The sequence below is a fragment of the Loxodonta africana genome, chromosome 21, assembly GCF_030014295.1.
Source record: "Loxodonta africana isolate mLoxAfr1 chromosome 21, mLoxAfr1.hap2, whole genome shotgun sequence".
NCBI lineage: Eukaryota > Metazoa > Chordata > Mammalia > Proboscidea > Elephantidae > Loxodonta > Loxodonta africana.
Window position 1 is genome coordinate 28,656,016 of NC_087362.1, and position 16,587 is coordinate 28,672,602.

General features: G+C 41.4%; 1 protein-coding gene across 1 annotated transcript; it reads right to left on the reverse strand.

Annotated features, from left to right (window-relative positions):
- Positions 1-3,564: 3,564 nt before the first annotated feature.
- On the reverse strand, positions 3,565-12,787 carry LOC111752827 (protein FAM90A27P-like). Its single transcript, XM_064274185.1, has 3 exons — positions 12,708-12,787; positions 12,170-12,278; positions 3,565-4,356 (listed from the first exon to the last, which is right to left on the reverse strand). The coding sequence occupies exons 1-3, from the start codon at positions 12,785-12,787 to the stop codon at positions 3,565-3,567; spliced, it is 981 nt and encodes a 326-aa protein (XP_064130255.1).
- Between the last annotated feature and the right edge of the window lie 3,800 nt (positions 12,788-16,587).

Sequence of the window (16,587 nt, forward strand, 5' to 3'; positions counted from 1 at the left end):
ACTACAGTGCACCTGACCCAAAGCATGGTATTCTCAATTGCATCATATGCATGTGACAGCTGGACAATGAATAAGGAACACCGAAGAATTAATCTTTTTAAACTGTTGTGTTGGTGAAGAGTATTCAATATACCATGGACTGCCACAAGTACAAAGAAATCTGTCTTGGAACAAGTACAACCAGAATGCTCCTTAGAAGCCAAGATGGCGGGACTGCTTCTTCCATACTATAGACATGATGTCAGGAGAGATCAGTCCCTGGAGAAGGACATCCTGCTTGGGAAAGCACAGGGTCAGCAGAAAAGAATAAGACCCTCAATGAGATCAATTGACATGATGGCTACAAGGATGGGCTCAAGTTGAACAATACTTGTGAGGATGGTGCAAGACTGGGCAGTGTTTTGTTCTGTGGTACATAGGGTAGCTATGAGTTAGAACTGACTCAAGGGCACCTAACAATAACATGCAAGAGGTGGAGACCTGGTGGGGCTTCCAGATTATCTGCTTCTTTACAAACACCCGGATCCCATTCTGGGCTTGTTTCCACATCCACCTCCCAGTAATGGCTGCCAGAGGTGGACGGAGGGGAGCCAAAGACACACACGAAGTTATATCTCTCAGCACAATCTTCCCAATTGTGGATGAAAACTCATTATCGAACACAGGTTCTCAGAAATTATGAGGTTGTTGTTGTCTCTATCAACACCTAAGGTCATATCCACTTGAAACTGCAGCATCCTTTCGTCCACAGAATAGGTCCCAGCTGGGGCTCCAGTTCCTGATACTGGAAACCACCTCATGCAGCTGGAAATTCTGTCTGATGTCTTTCTTCCTAGTAATCAGAGGGCAGAATAAACACAACAAAATTTCCCACAAGGCTGCATCTGCAGTGAATTGAAGCAGGAAAGCAGCAGGCATTGCCACATTTCAGGTACGTGGGGTTCTCAGGGTAACCCCAGCATATAGGACATCTGCTTGCTTTTTCCATTGTTCAGCCATGGACACTTTCTATCAGCAGGTTCTTCTCTGGCTTCCAGTGTCTTCTACCAACAGTCAGTTCTGGAATGATGTCCACAGACTTAGAGCTTTTATAAAGAGTCCCTTCTCCTACCTACTGACATCCGGACTCTCTTTAATTCAATCAAACATTGATTATATTCTGACTTCAGTGATATTTTTACTCATACAGTGGAGAAGTTACAACAACCTAAGTAGATAATTTTATCTTGAGAGTGATTTATTTTAAATATGAAACAAATGGGAGAGTATCATCTAGACAGGATCCTGTATATTAAGTCTGTTCATCCGGATTTAGAATTGAAACATTTAAAATGAAATATTTGGCATCAATTGTAATCCTTAAGAATGGAGCTAGTTTGAAATACTTCTTGCTCACAAGAGTAAAACCTCAGCTTTAAATAAAGGAATTAAAACCATTTTGGAAGGCTTTTTAGGAATTCCTTTCATCACACCACAGTAATTTCTGAAAGGAATTTTTCTGTAGAGTCCAAAGATCCTGTCTTGAAAGCATAGTAAAAAAAAAAAAAAAAAACCCAAAACCGTTGCGCAATGCTCCAGGTCAAGCCAGTCAAGCTCCTAGTGTTTGGCTGACTCAGCAGGTACCACCACCAGATCAACAACCCTATGTTTATTTGGAGACCTGGTGGCATAGAGGATGAGAGCTCAGCTGCTAATGTTTAGACAGAGAGAGGTCAAACTCTGGCTAAGCAGGATTCAGCACTTGGCTGCTAACAGACATCAGAGGTCCAACCATGTGAAAATCAGCTTCCAAAAAGATGACGGCCTTGGAAAGCCTATGGGGCAGATCTGTAGAGTCGCATCTGAATCAAAATCAACACCTCAGCAAGGGGTTTGGGTTTTTTCTTTTTGTATGTATGAAAGTATGGATGTATGCAAATATGCACATGCATACATGTATACATAATGTTTATTTATCTTACTATCTCAGTAAATTTTATTTATTCTACAACCAGTTTACAATGTTCCTCCACTTTGTGAGTTTTCTTCCTTCTTGTAGATTGCGTCTTGCCTCATCAATATAACTGCCTCAAACACTGCTTCATTAACATCATCGATTTACATCCCACAGGAAAGTCGCATCAGATGACACAATGGGGGAAAATCACACACTACTGGGAATCGGCCTAGCCACATTTTAAGGGGACACAATTCAATCCATAACAAAGTCCTTTGCCCACTTTTTTAATTGGGTTCTTTGTATATTTGTGCTTTGGTTGCAAAAGTTCTTCTCTTTCTTTTTTTGAATTTGGATATGAGACCCTCATTAGACAGGGTTCCTGATAACTTTCTCTTCATGTGTACGTTGTGTCTTTAGTTTCTTCATATCTCCATATCTTTCCTATGCACCTTATTGCACAACTAGCACGTAGCTATGCTAAAGGAATGAGGTCCCGGAGAAATAAAAAAGCCCTCTAGAAACAGGTGCTGCATATGGAGGGAGAAGCAAGTTATTTGCTATTCCTAAGGAAATCAAACTCCCTAAAGAGCCAGCCCCTTTTTCTTGATCAGGTTAGCAAATGTAGATAGCAACACAGTAAATTTCTATTTCTGGGCTAAGCACCCGTGTAAATTAAAGTTCACCAAGTGACTCATATGAGACAAGTCAGTCCCCAAGTAGTGCTTCTCACAACTTAATCTGCACATGAATCAGTTGAGAATATTGCTATTTTAATGCAGTAGGGCTGGGTTGCACCTGAAAATGCGTATTTCAAGGAAATTCTAGGTCCAAGAATAAACTGTGTGTATGGAAGTTCTTCTTACTATCCAGTTAATCAAACAAATACATATTTATGTGGACCTTTGGGTTTTTTTGTTTTGGGGGGGGTTAGATTATGTGCAAATAAAAATACCCACACAAAATGTACCTGTGAACATTTTATTCACATTGAAGAAAATTTACAATACAACTTTCCAGTAAATGTAAATAACAAAAAAGATCAATAGAATATTCCCAATGCTGGTTTCCACTTAAACATTCCCACAGACTCAAAACCTTAGCCTCAGTACAGGGCACTGCTTCAGTGAGACAGATCCCACTGATGGGTTCTTTAAGTCTTTACAAAACTTACTCACTTTCACACCAAATACAGTTAATTACATAGCTTCCAGTGACAGTATACTTGAATATTTACTCCCATGTTGACTTAGTTCCTATCCAAATAACTAAATTACAACAACTACTACAGGCCTGTTGCATAAGGTTCATATTATGTACAACTTAATATGCAAAATTGAAATAGGCAGTCTCGGCATGTCTGTCTTTTGACAATACCTAAGAGTCCACCATTGCACTCCCACATCTGAGGATGTGATTCAACAAATACACCCTGTTCCCTGCATCTTTCCCCTCTGTGCTCATTTAGTCACAATCCATTGATGTGAGGCTTGAGGCTGAGGGTCCCTACCATAGAGGTCTCACTCCCAGTCACTCCCCTTAAAAGGAGGCCAGAAGCCTCACTAGAATCCGGGAACTTGTCTCTCACAATTCTCAAGAACCTAAGGGCTCCCTACAACAGGTGTAGGCTACTCAGGAGGGAGAGAGGTGGGAGATGTTCTGAACCTGGAGCTCCACTGTCCATTTTCCATTCTTGTGAAGACAATTCTGAGTGGCTGTCGTGCAACAGAGCTAGAAAGTGGGGGTGGAAGGATAGGGCTGGTTTCGACAGTATTCAGTTGAGGTCTACTGTGTGGTGGCTGGAGGTCAGTCATCCCGGTGACTTGGGGTGGCCTGTTGGGTCCAAATTCAGTTGAATTGGAGAGAGGCTGGCCAGCTCCCACATCAGGTCTCTTTCTGCTCTGTTGCACAATCTGGAGGGTTGTGAGTTTTGCTTTCTTCGCAGGATTCAAGCAGTTTTGCTCGGGGATCTGGGCAGATCTTTTTCCTGGTGCCTGAATGCTGAGTGGAGAGTCCTGGCCCCTTCTAACTCTGGCAGGCTGTGGACTGGATTTTGAGATCCTATCAGGACCCTGGGCTTGTGCCTTGGGGCTGAGGACATGGCCCAGGGCAAGGGTTTTGGAGGCTGGCTGGGAAACATAATAAGCACAAGCATCACATCCGTTGTCTGTTGTCTTGGCCATGACGGTAGAGTCCTGGCCAAAGTGTTTGGTTGCTGGCTGAGAAGAGCCAGTGATATCCACTTCTTCTTTAGTTTGTCCGTGAGATGAGAAGAAGCTTGGATCGTGATCTTGGATAGGAGACCTTTCAGGGAAGATGGATTTCTGGTCAGGTTTCCTTACAGGTGGCCAGTTTCTGAGAGAAGGGTTCAGGACAGATCGCATCTTGGTAGTGTGAACAGGCATGGGCCTGCAAGGATGCTGTGGGAGAAGACACCGCAGGGCATATATTAGGCTTTCCTCCAAGTCAAGTGGAAAAGAAAAATCAACCAACATAAAGGCATGGAAGTTATCGAATTTTCTCTAACAGTGCAAGAAATACAGGCAGTCTCTTTGTATATGAAGAGCTACCCAACCTCAGTTAGGCTCAGGGAAAATAAGCTGCAATATCAGCTAGATACATTGTTCCCATCACACTGAAAACTATCTACTTTTGTACTACCGTATCTTGCTTAATGACGTTGAACAAGCCCTTTCCTACAGACTTCTATGGGGTGGACATGGCTAAAGGTCTTTTGAAGGCAGATGGATGGCTAATGTGTTTTCAAGAGAGATTTGGAAATATGTAACGCAACTTAAAAGATGCATATTTTCCGGGGGGCGCAGCCAAGATGGCGGACTAGGCAGACGCTACCTCGGATCCCTCTTACAACAAAGACACGAAAAAACAAGTGAATCGATCACATACATAACAATCTACGAACCCTGAACAACAAACACAGATTTAGAGACGAAGAACGAACTAATACGGGGAAGCAGCGATTGTTTCCAGATCCTGGAGCCAGCGTACCAGTCAGGTACGGCACAAGCACAGAGAGCGGCTCCACCCCCCTGAACTAACCCCGGGAGGGGGACCAGCCGGTTCCACGGGCGGCGTGGGACGCAACCGGTAGGAGAAGTCCCCGGGAGGCAGTGACTGGTATTGGAGCAGGAAGAACAGCGTCCCAGCCGGGACACTCGGTCAAGGCACAAGCACGGGGACCTGCTCCACCCATCTGAACTAACCCCGGGAGGAGGCCCAACTGGTTCTCGGAGGCGGCACGGCCATGCGGCTGGAGGGACGAGAAGTCCCCTGGAGGCAGCGACTGATTTTGGAGTCGAGAGTGCACCGTCCCAGTAGGGGAGCCTTTACGCTGGGTGTGGGGCTGGAAGCGGAGGATCTGACCGTGACTCCAGCGGGCCAGACCCCCCGGGGGCAATCTCCACACAGCCAGCACACATAGGCGACGCGCCCCGCGGGAGTCTCAGATATAATAGTCATTCCAAGCAAGACAAGCAACTCTGGCTATATTCTGAGGTGCTACTCTCCTATCTCTCTGTTCCCTCCCCCACCCTCCCCAGGCGCTTCATTAACATCTGAATAGCCTGAGCCAGAGGGAGAACTCTGATAGGGATCTGACTGCATTTTTTTTTTTAGCGGATTTTCTGGAAAAACTAGTTTCCCAGTGATGGCTCGGAGACAACAATCCATATCAAACCACTTAAAGAAGCAGACCATGACAGCTTCTCCAACCCCCCAAACAAAAGAATCAAAATCTTTCCCAAATGAAGATACAATCTTGGAATTATCAGATACAGAATATAAAAAACTAATTTACAGAATGCTTAATGATATCACAAATGAAATAAGGCAGACTGCAGAAAAAGCCAAGGAACACACTGATAAAACTGTTGAAGAACTCAAAAAGATTATTCAAGAACATACTGGAAAAATTAATAAGTTGCAAGAATCCATAGAGAGACAACATGTAGAAATCCAAAAGATTAACAATAAAATAACAGAATTAGACAACACACTAGGAAGTCAGAGGAGCAGACTCGAGCAATTAGAATGCACACTGGGACATCTGGAGGACGAGGGAATCGACACCAACATAGCTGAAAAAAAATCAGATAAAAGAATTAAAAAAAATGAAGAAACCCTAAGAATTATGTGGGACTCTATCAAGAAGGATAACCTGCGGGTGATTGGAGTCCCAGAACAGGGAGGGGGGACAGAAAACACAGAGAAAATAGTTGAAGAACTCCTGACAGAAAACTTCCCTGACATCATGAAAGACGAAAGGATATCTATCCAAGATGCTCACCGAACCCCATTTAAGATTGATCCAAAAAGAAAAACACCAAGACATATTATCATCAAACTCACCAAAACCAAAGATAAACAGAAAATTTTAAAAGCAGCCAGGGAGAAAAGAAAGGTTTCCTTCAAGGGAGAATCAGTAAGAATATGTTCTGACTACTCAGCAGAAACCATGCAGACAAGAAGGGAATGGGACGACATATACAGAACACTGAAGGAGAAAAACTGCCAGCCAAGGATCATATATCCAGCAAAACTCTCTCCGAAATATGAAGGCGAAATTAAGATATTTACAGACAAACACAAGTTTAGAGAATTTGCAAAAACCAAACTAAAGCTACAAGAAATAATAAAGGATATTGTTTGGTCAGAGAACCAATAATATCAGATATCAGCACAACACAAGGTCACAAAACAACGTCCTGATATCAACTCAAATAGGGAAATCACAAAAACAAATTAAGATTAATTAAAAAAAAAATACACATAACAGGGAATCATGGAAGTCAATAGGTAAAAGATCACAATAATCAAAAAGAGGGACTAAATACAGGAGACATTGAACTGCCATATGAAGAGTGATACAAGGCGATATAGAACAATACAAGTTAGGTTTTTACTTAGAAAAATAGGGGTAAATAATAAGGTAACCACAAAAAGGTATAACAACTCTATAACTCAAGATAAAAACCAAGAAAAACGTAACGACTCAACTAACAAAAAGTCAAGCACTATGAAAATGAGGATCTCACAATTTACTAAGAAAAACGCCTCAGCACCAAAAAGTATGTGGAAAAATGAAATTGTCAACAACACACATAAAAAGGCATCAAAATGACAGCACTAAAAACTTATTTATCTATAATTACCCTGAATGTAAATGGACTAAATGCACCAATAAAGAGACAGAGAGTCACAGACTGGATAAAGAAACACGATCCATCTATATGCTGCCTACAAGAGACACACCTTAGACTTAGAGACACAAACAAACTAAAACTCAAAGGATGGAAAAAAGTATATCAAGCAAACAATAAGCAAAAAAGAAGAGGAGTAGCAATATTAATTTCTGACAAAATAGACTTTAGACTTAAATCCACCACAAAGGATAAAGAAGGACACTACATAATGATAAAAGGGACAATTGATCAGGAAGACAAAACCATATTAAATATTTATGCACCCAATGACAGGGCTGCAAGATACATAAATCAAATTTTAACAGAATTGAAAAGCGAGATAGATACCTCCACAATTATAGTAGGAGACTTCAACACACCACTTTCGGAGAAGGACAGGACATCCAGTAAGAAGCTCAGCAGAGACACGGAAGATCTAATTACAACAATCAACCAACTTGACCTCATTGACTTATACAGAACTCTCCACCCACCTGCTACAAAGTATACTTTTTTTTCTAGCGCACATGGAACATTCTCTAGAATAGACCACATATTAGGTCATAAAACAAACCTTTGCAGAGTCCAAAACATCGAAATATTACAAAGCATCTTCTCAGACCACAAGGCAATAAAACTAGAGATCAATAACAGAAAAACTAGGGAAAAGAAATCAAATACTTGGAAAATGAACAACACCCTCCTGAAAAAAGACTGGGTTATAGAAGACATCAAGGAGGGAATAAGAAAATTCATAGAAAGCAACGAGAATGAAAATACTTCCTATCAAAACCTCTGGGACACAGCAAAAGCAGTGCTCAGAGGCCAATTTATATCGATAAATGCACACATACAAAAAGAAGAAAGAGCCAAAATCAGAGAACTGTCCCTACAACTTGAACAAATAGAAAGTGAGCAACAAAAGAATCCATCAGGCACCAGAAGAAAACAAATAAAAATTAGAGCTGAACTAAATGAATTAGAGAACAGAAAAACAATCGAAAGAATTAACAAAGCCAAAAGCTGGTTCTTTGAAAAAATTAACAAAATTGATAAACCATTGGCTAGACTGACTAAAGAAATACAGGAAAGGAAACAAATAACCCGAATCAGAAATGAGAAGGACCACATCACAACAGAACCAAATGAAATTAAAAGAATCATTTCAGATTATTATGAAAAATTGTACTCTAACAAATTTGAAAACCTAGAAGAAATGGATGAATTTCTGGAAAAACACTACCTACCTAAACTAACACATTCAGAAGTAGAACAACTAAATAGACCCATAACAAAAAAAGAGATTGAAACAGTAATCAAAAAACTCCCAACAAAAACAAGCCCTGGCCCGGACGGCTTCACTGCAGAGTTCTGCCAAACTTTCAGAGAAGAGTTAACACCACTACTACTAAAGGTATTCCAAAGCATAGAAAATGACGGAATACTACCCAACTCATTCTATGAAGCCACCATCTCCCTGATACCAAAACCAGGTAAAGACATTACAAAAAAAGAAAATTATAGACCTATATCCCTCATGAACATTGATGCAAAAATCCTCAACAAAATTCTAGCCAATAGAATCCAACAAAACATCAAAAAAATAATTCACCCTGATCAAGTGGGATTTATACCAGGTATGCAAGGCTGGTTTAATATCAGAAAAACCATTAATGTAATCCATCACATAAATAAAACAAAAGACAAAAACCACATGATCTTATCAATTGATGCAGAAAAGGCATTTGACAAAGTTCAACACCCATTTATGATAAAAACTCTTACCAAAATAGGAATTGAAGGAAAATTCCTCAACATAATAAAGGGCATCTGTGCAAAGCCAACAGCCAATATCACTCTAACTGGAGAGAACCTGAAAGCATTTCCCTTGAGAACGGGAACCAGACAAGGATGCCCTTTATCACCGCTCTTATTCAACATCGTGTTGGAAGTCTTAGCCAGGGCAATTAGGCTAGACAAAGAAATAAAAGGTATCCGGATTGGCAAGGAAGAAGTAAAGTTATCATTATTTGCAGATGACATGATTATAAACACAGAAAACCCTAAGGAATCCTCCAGAAAACTACTGAAACTAATAGAAGAGTTTGGCAGAGTCTCAGGTTATAAAATAAACATACAAAAATCACTTGGATTCCTCTACATCAACAAAAAGAACACCGAAGAGGAAATAACCAAATCAATACCATTCACAGTAGCCCCCAAGAAGATAAGATACTTAGGAATAAATCTTACCAAGGATGTAAAAGACCTATACAAAGAAAACTACAAAGCTCTACTACAAGAAATTCAAAAGGACATACTTAAGTGGAAAAACATACCCCGCTCATGGATAGGAAGACTTAACATAGTAAAAATGTCTATTCTACCAAAAGCCATCTATACATTTAACGCACTTCCGATCCAAATTCCAATGTCATATTTTAAGGGGATAGAGAAACAAATCACCAACTTCATATGGAAGGGAAAGAAGTCCCGGATAAGCAAAGCACTACTGAAAAAGAAGAAGAAAGTGGGAGGCCTCACCTTACCTGACTTCAGAACATATTATACAGCTACAGTAGTCAAAACAGCCTGGTACTGGTACAACAACAGACACATAGACCAAAGGAACAGAATTGAGAACCCAGACATAGATCCATCCACGTATGAGCAGCTGATATTTGACAAAGGACCAGTGTCAATTAACTGGGGAAAAGATAGCCTTTTTAACAAATGGTGCTGGCATAACTGGATATCCATTTGCAAAAAAATGAAACAGGACCCATACCTCACACCACGCACAAAAACTAACTCCAAGTGGATCAAAGACCTAAACATAAACACTAAAACGATAAAGATCATGGAAGAAAAAATTGGGACAACCCTAGGAGCCCTAATAGAAGGTATAAACAGAATACAAAACATTACCAAAAATGATGAAGAGAAACCCGATAACTGGGAGCTCCTAAAAATCAAACACCTATGCTCATCGAAAGACTTCACCAAAAGAGTAAAAAGACCACCTACAGACTGGGAAAGAATTTTCAGCTATGACATCTCCGACCAGCGCCTGATCTCGAAAATATACATGATTCTGTCCAAACTCAACCACAAAAAGACAAACAACCCAATCAAGAAGTGGGCAAAGGATATGAACACACATTTCACTAAAGAAGATATTCAGGCAGCCAACAGATACATGAGAAAATGCTCCCGATCATTAGCCATTAGAGAAATGCAAATTAAAACTACGATGAGATTCCATTTCACACCAGCAAGGCTGGCATTAATCCAAAAAACACAAAATAATAAATGTTGGAGAGGCTGCGGAGAGATTGTAACTCTCATACACTGCTGGTGGGAATGTCAAATGGTACAACCACTTTGCAAATCTATCTGGCGTTATCTTAAACAGTTAGAAATAGAACTACCATACAACCCAGAAATCCCACTCCTAGGAATATACCCTAGAGATACAAGAGCCTTCATACAAACAGATACATGCACACCCATGTTTATTGCAGCTCTGTTTACAATAGCAAAGAGTTGGAAGCAACCAAGGTGTCCATCAACGGATGAATGGGTAAATAAATTGTGGCATATTCACACAATGGAATACTACACATAGATAAAGAACAGTGACGAATCTCTGAAACATTTCATAACATGGAGGAATCTGGAAGGCATTATGCTGAGCGAAATGAGTCAGAGGCAAAAGGACAAATATTGTATAAGACCACTATTATAAGATCTTGAGAAATAGTAAACCTGCGAAGAACACATACTTTTGTGGTTACGAGGCGGGGAGGGAGGGAGGGTGGGAGAGGGTTTTTTATTGATTAATCAGTAGATAAGAACTGCTTTAGGTGAAGAGAAAGACAACACTCAATACATGGAAGGTCAGCTCAATTGGATTGGACCAAAAGCAAAGAAGTTTCCGGGATAAAATGAATGCTTCAAAGGTTAGCGGAGCAGGGGCGGGGGTCTGGGGAACATGGTTTGCGGGGACTTCTAAGTCAATTGGCAAAATAATTCTATTATGAAATCATTCTGCATCCCACTTTGAAATGTGGCGTCTGGGCTCTTAAATGCTAACAAGCGGCCATCTAAGATGCAGCAATTGGTCTCAACCCACCTGGAGCAAAGGAAAATGAAGAACACCAAGCCCACACGACAACTAAGAACCCAAGAGACAGAAAGGGCCACATGAACCAGAGACCTACATCATCCTGAGACCAGAAGAACTAGTTGGTGCCCGGCCACAATCGATGACTGCCCTGACAGGGAGCACAGCAGAGGACCCCTGAGGGAGCAGGAGATCAGTGGGAAACAGACCCCAAATTCTCATAAAAAGACCAAACTTAATGGTCTGACTGAGACTGGAGGAATCCCGGCGGCCATGGTCCCCATACCTTCAGTTGACACAGGACAGGAACCATCCCCGAAGACAACTCATCAGAAATGAAAGGGACTGGTCAGCGAGTGGGAGAGAGACGCTGATGAAGAGTGAGCTAATTATATCAGGTGGACACTTGAGATTGTGTTGGCAACTCTTGTCTGGAGGGGGGATGGGAGGATAGAGAGAGAGGGAAGCTGGCAAAATTGTCAAGAAAGGAGAGACTGAAAGGGCTGACTCAAGAGGGGGAGAGCAAGTGGGAGTAGGGAGTGAGATGTATGTAAACTTATATGTGACAGACTGATTGGATTTGTAAACGTTCACTTGAAGCTTAATAAAAGTTATTAAAAAAAAAAAAAGATGCATATTTTCCCATGTAGGAGTCTACCTCTTGGAAGGCATCTGACTAAATCACTTATACCTATGCACCAAATGCTCCCACTAGCATGTTTTTGGTAGGCACACAAGAAATATTACAAAGACAAAGGGAAAATGGCATCCAAAATGCATACAAAAATTTGAAATTCTATTGGCCAAAACAGAATTTTCAAACCTCTTGCCACAGAAGGGGCATGGGAGTGAAGAAAAACTCGCTTACACAGAAGAGAAATAGAGCAGGGAACCTGCTTGACTCACCCTTAAGTAGTCACAAGATTCTGTCGATTCCTTCCAATTTTGCTGCTGCTTCCCTTCGGGTCTCTTGGGAAATTTCTGGAGTAGAGCTTTTCTGTCATACTCTCCTTGCCTGATGGGAAAAAGAAAAACGTGTTAAGAGGACACACCCCAGGTTACTCTCCCAACATAAGATAAGAATTCTGGGGTCCCAGTCCTATTGTTTTGGGATGAGGGAGGTATTGAATCACTGTGATCTTTTCCAAGGCTGCCCAGTCCCTCATCTCAGATTCATCCTACAACCCATTCACCCCCACATTTTGTCCATTCTCTACTGTAAGCTACATTCTGTTGTATTGTCCCTGCCATGTTCAAGTTCAAAGCTCCAAGATTTACCCTGGCCCCTCCCCTTAGTGATTATCCGGGAGCATATTCAGCCCTTGGCTATTTCTCTCCAGTTACCCTGCCCTATTTCTCTCCAGTTACTCTGATGGCAGGACACACGACATAGAGATGAAAACACATCATCTTTCAATACACAAGGACTTTCCATGTCCCTCACCTTTGTCTTTGTTCCTTCTCTCTTTCCAAGTTGTTAAAGGGCCAAAGAGTCTGAGGCTCCTGGGGTTTCTTTGGCTCCATGTTCTCCTTCATCTTCTTTGAGCCCAAGGCTCTGGGCATTACAACCCTACTCCAGCACTTTATGGGGCACCTCTTACTTCTTGCTGTGTGCCCAAAGGCTCCGCAGTTCTTACACTTCCTCTGTGGGTGGAGAAAGGGGTGGTTGGTGACTCAGCAGAAATAACAGGCAGATTTCAAAGCTCAGTATAAGATCAGATTTTAATAGTTAGGTCTTGTTTTGAGAAGGGAACATCTGCACATGGCCCGATACGTGTAAGGAATTTCAGGGGATTATGGCCCTGCCCATGTTAGAGCAGGGGACTGGGAGGAACAACTGGGAAGTCTAAGGATGAGGATTATGAGCCAGATTTCAAGACATTGACAAACACTAGGCTGGAAAGGACACTAACTAGGGAGTAAGACTCCTCCTCAAACACTATAAATGGGCTAATTAGCCCGGTGAGAAGGTCGCAAACAGGACCAGCCTTAAATGAGAAAGAACAATTGAGTTAAGGACACAAAAGTTTACATCTTCAAACCATCTCTCTGGAATCCATTCAGCCCTTCTGGTTCCTGAGAGATCCAAGCCTCCACTTACCCTGGGATCTTCCTGCTCTGGTTGGGGAACATTTTGTGCCACCGGTCCTCTCCATTGCCTCTTCATGGTCTGGACTTTATGAGGTCTCTCAGGCTGACCCTATTTGTAATCAACTGCCGTCTGCCTCAGCTCCTTCAAGCTTCAGGCCAGTCTTCCTCAGAAATTGACTTGGTTTCCTGAATCATGAGATAAGGAAAACATTGTATATAGACGGAGACAAAATTCTTCATACGCCTTCATCTCCCAATCGGTACGAAGGTGCCCACTAAGTCAAATCTAGATCATTTTCCTCTGCTCGCAAAGTCATCTCACCCTCTATCACGATTACCTCCTCCCACAAAGGGAGCTATCTGCCCTCAGATCAAACTCTTGTCACATAGTTGGTGAATTAGAATTTGTACCATTGAATGAATGGTTCTGATTTTGATAATTTAGCATAATCGACTGTACTAGGAAAAAAAAGCCTAAGTTTCCCCAGACTTACAAAAAACTCAAAGGTTATGGGAATGGTATGTCTATTCTTTGTTAAATTTATATAAAAGTCTGGGGAAAAAAAATTCTCTTCTTAAAAGCTAAAACTTCCACCTTTTACATGTTCCAGTCAAGTCGATTCCGACTCATAGCAACCCTATATGACAGAGTAAAACTACCCTATAGGGCTTCCGAGGAGTGGCTGGTACACTCAAACTGCCACCCTTGTGGTTAGCGGCCCAGTGCTTAACCACTGCAACACCAGGACTTCACCTTTTCCATGAGAGGAGGCAACTTCCAATGACGAATGAACACCGAAAATCATTGTCTCCCTTAGTAGATTGGGACCTTCACAGTTGATGACCTGGACTGTTTTGTTTAGTGGTTTACCTTCATTGTCTCACGTTATAACTCATTTCTGATAAATGCACAATGAATCTACATGAAATAAGAATGCACAATTTAATTCTTTAGTCTTTAAATTACTTTGGCAAAACCACCAGGACTCTACAACTACTCATGCACTATCCCACAGAAGGCAGGACACTGGGCTATATTTACTTTGAAACTCAAATCTTAATGCAATAATTGAATTCAGAATGATACATTTTATCAGCCTTTAAAATGCTAAACAATGCTTACCTCCATACAAAGTGCCAAAACACTGTAGATTTTCAAAAGGACTATATCTCTGAGCATTTAAAAGAAGTTAAAATTAAAAAAATAAATAAAAGACTAACCTGAAGCCCAGCTGTCTGTGGCTGTGTCAACAGATCCTTAATGGATGGATACTGGGATGGCTCCGTGGTACAGGTTCCAGGGCATGAGATTCCAAAATAAGCAGTAGGATTCCTTCTCAAAGCCTCTGAATAGGCTAAATAGCCAGGAGAGGAGCTCACAAACCTGAAGAGAAGACCGGACTGGACTAAGAACAATGGACTCACAAGCTTTTATGTTGTCTCAAAGTCATGTGATTTATGTGCTCTTTAATCGAATCAATTCCATCCATCACATTCAATTAATCCATATAACCCAATCACAGTTCATCTAATTAAATCTTTGGATTGGATCCTTTGTAATGTAATTCATTCACTCTAATGCAATCAATAATTCGATTTGCTTAATCCAATCACATTTACCTATTCTAGTTAATCTAATACCACCACAGTTATCTAACCAGGTAATTTGTTAATTTGTTGCTTGCTTAATATTTCCAGTTTTTAAAAAAAATAAATCTGGAACCTGAAGCAGTACTAGCTGAAGAAAGAGTCCAATGGAAGACAGGAGGGAAAATGCGAAAAGAAGGGCCCAGACTACCATGTAGGACCAAGTAGGTAGAGCTGGATGTCGCTGGGGACAGTCCCTGGTCCTGGCCGCCAAGGTCGTAGGGTCCAGGCTTCTTCCCAGACAAATAACACTGGGCACAAGAGTACTGACAATCTGCTTCCTCAGACCTTCGACACAAGTTCTCAAGGCACTTGGCCCTACGCAGTCTATTCGGATCTCACAGATAGACATTGGGTTACAGCAGGATATGGACATGAGTTGGGTGCATGATAAGGAGTCAAAGAGGAAATGGATTCAGGCTGAATTGGAAGAGCAGAATCCCTTGAGAGGGGCCAGTGGGGCAGGGTTGCAGATGCTTGTGCTTTGCCTGGCTGAAGAGCTGAGAAGATGGAGTCTCAGTCCAAGAAAGTTTGAATCCACCAGCTGCTCTTTGGAAACCCTATGAGGCAGTTATCCTAAGTCCCACAGGATCACCATGAATTGGAATCGACTCCACTCCAATGGTTTGATTGTTTTCTTTAGTCTTCTTTTTTTAATCCAGAGGTAATTCTTGAGTTCCAGTCTCAGATGATCTAATCAAATCTTTAGATCCACTCCCAAAGTAATGTAAACCATTCACTCTAGGGCAATCAACCCAATCAAATTCAATTTGAGTTAATCCAATCACATTTACCTAATCTAGTTAATCTAATATAATTGCAATGATCTCATCATCTAATTTGTCAATTTGTTTTTTAAGATTTCCAGTTTAATATTTGCAGTTGTAGTTTTCATAATTTAAAAAAAAATCTTCCAAGCCTTTAAATGCTAACAAACAGCCATCTAAGATACATCAATGGGACTCAACCAACCTAGAACAAAGGAGAATGAAGAACACCAAAGACACAAGGTAATTCTGAGCCCAAGACACAGAAAGGGCCGCATAAACAAGAGACTACATCAGCCTGAGACCAGAAGAACCACATGGTGCCCGGCTACAACCAATGACTGCCCTGACAGGGAACACAACAGAGAAGGCCTGATGGAGGAGGAGACCAGTGGGATGCAGACCTCAAAATCTCATAAAAACACCAGACTCAGTGGTCTGACTGAGACTAGAAGGACCCCAGAGGTCATAGTCCCTAGACCTACTCTTAGCCCAAGACAGGAACCATTCCCAAAGCCAACTCTTCAGACAGGGATGGCACTGGACTATGGGACAGAAAATCATACAGGTGAAGAGTGAGCTTCTTGGAACAAGTAGACACATGAGACTATGTGGCCAGCTCCTGTCTGGTAGGGGAGAGGAGAGGGGAGAGAGTGTCAGAAGCTGGCCGAATGGACATGAAAATATAGAGTGGAAGGAAGGAGTGTGCTGTCTCCTAAGGGGGAGAGCAACTAGAAGTATATAACAAGTTGTATATAAATGTTTTCTATGAGAGACTGACTTGATTTGTAAACTTTCACTTAAAGCACAATAAAAATT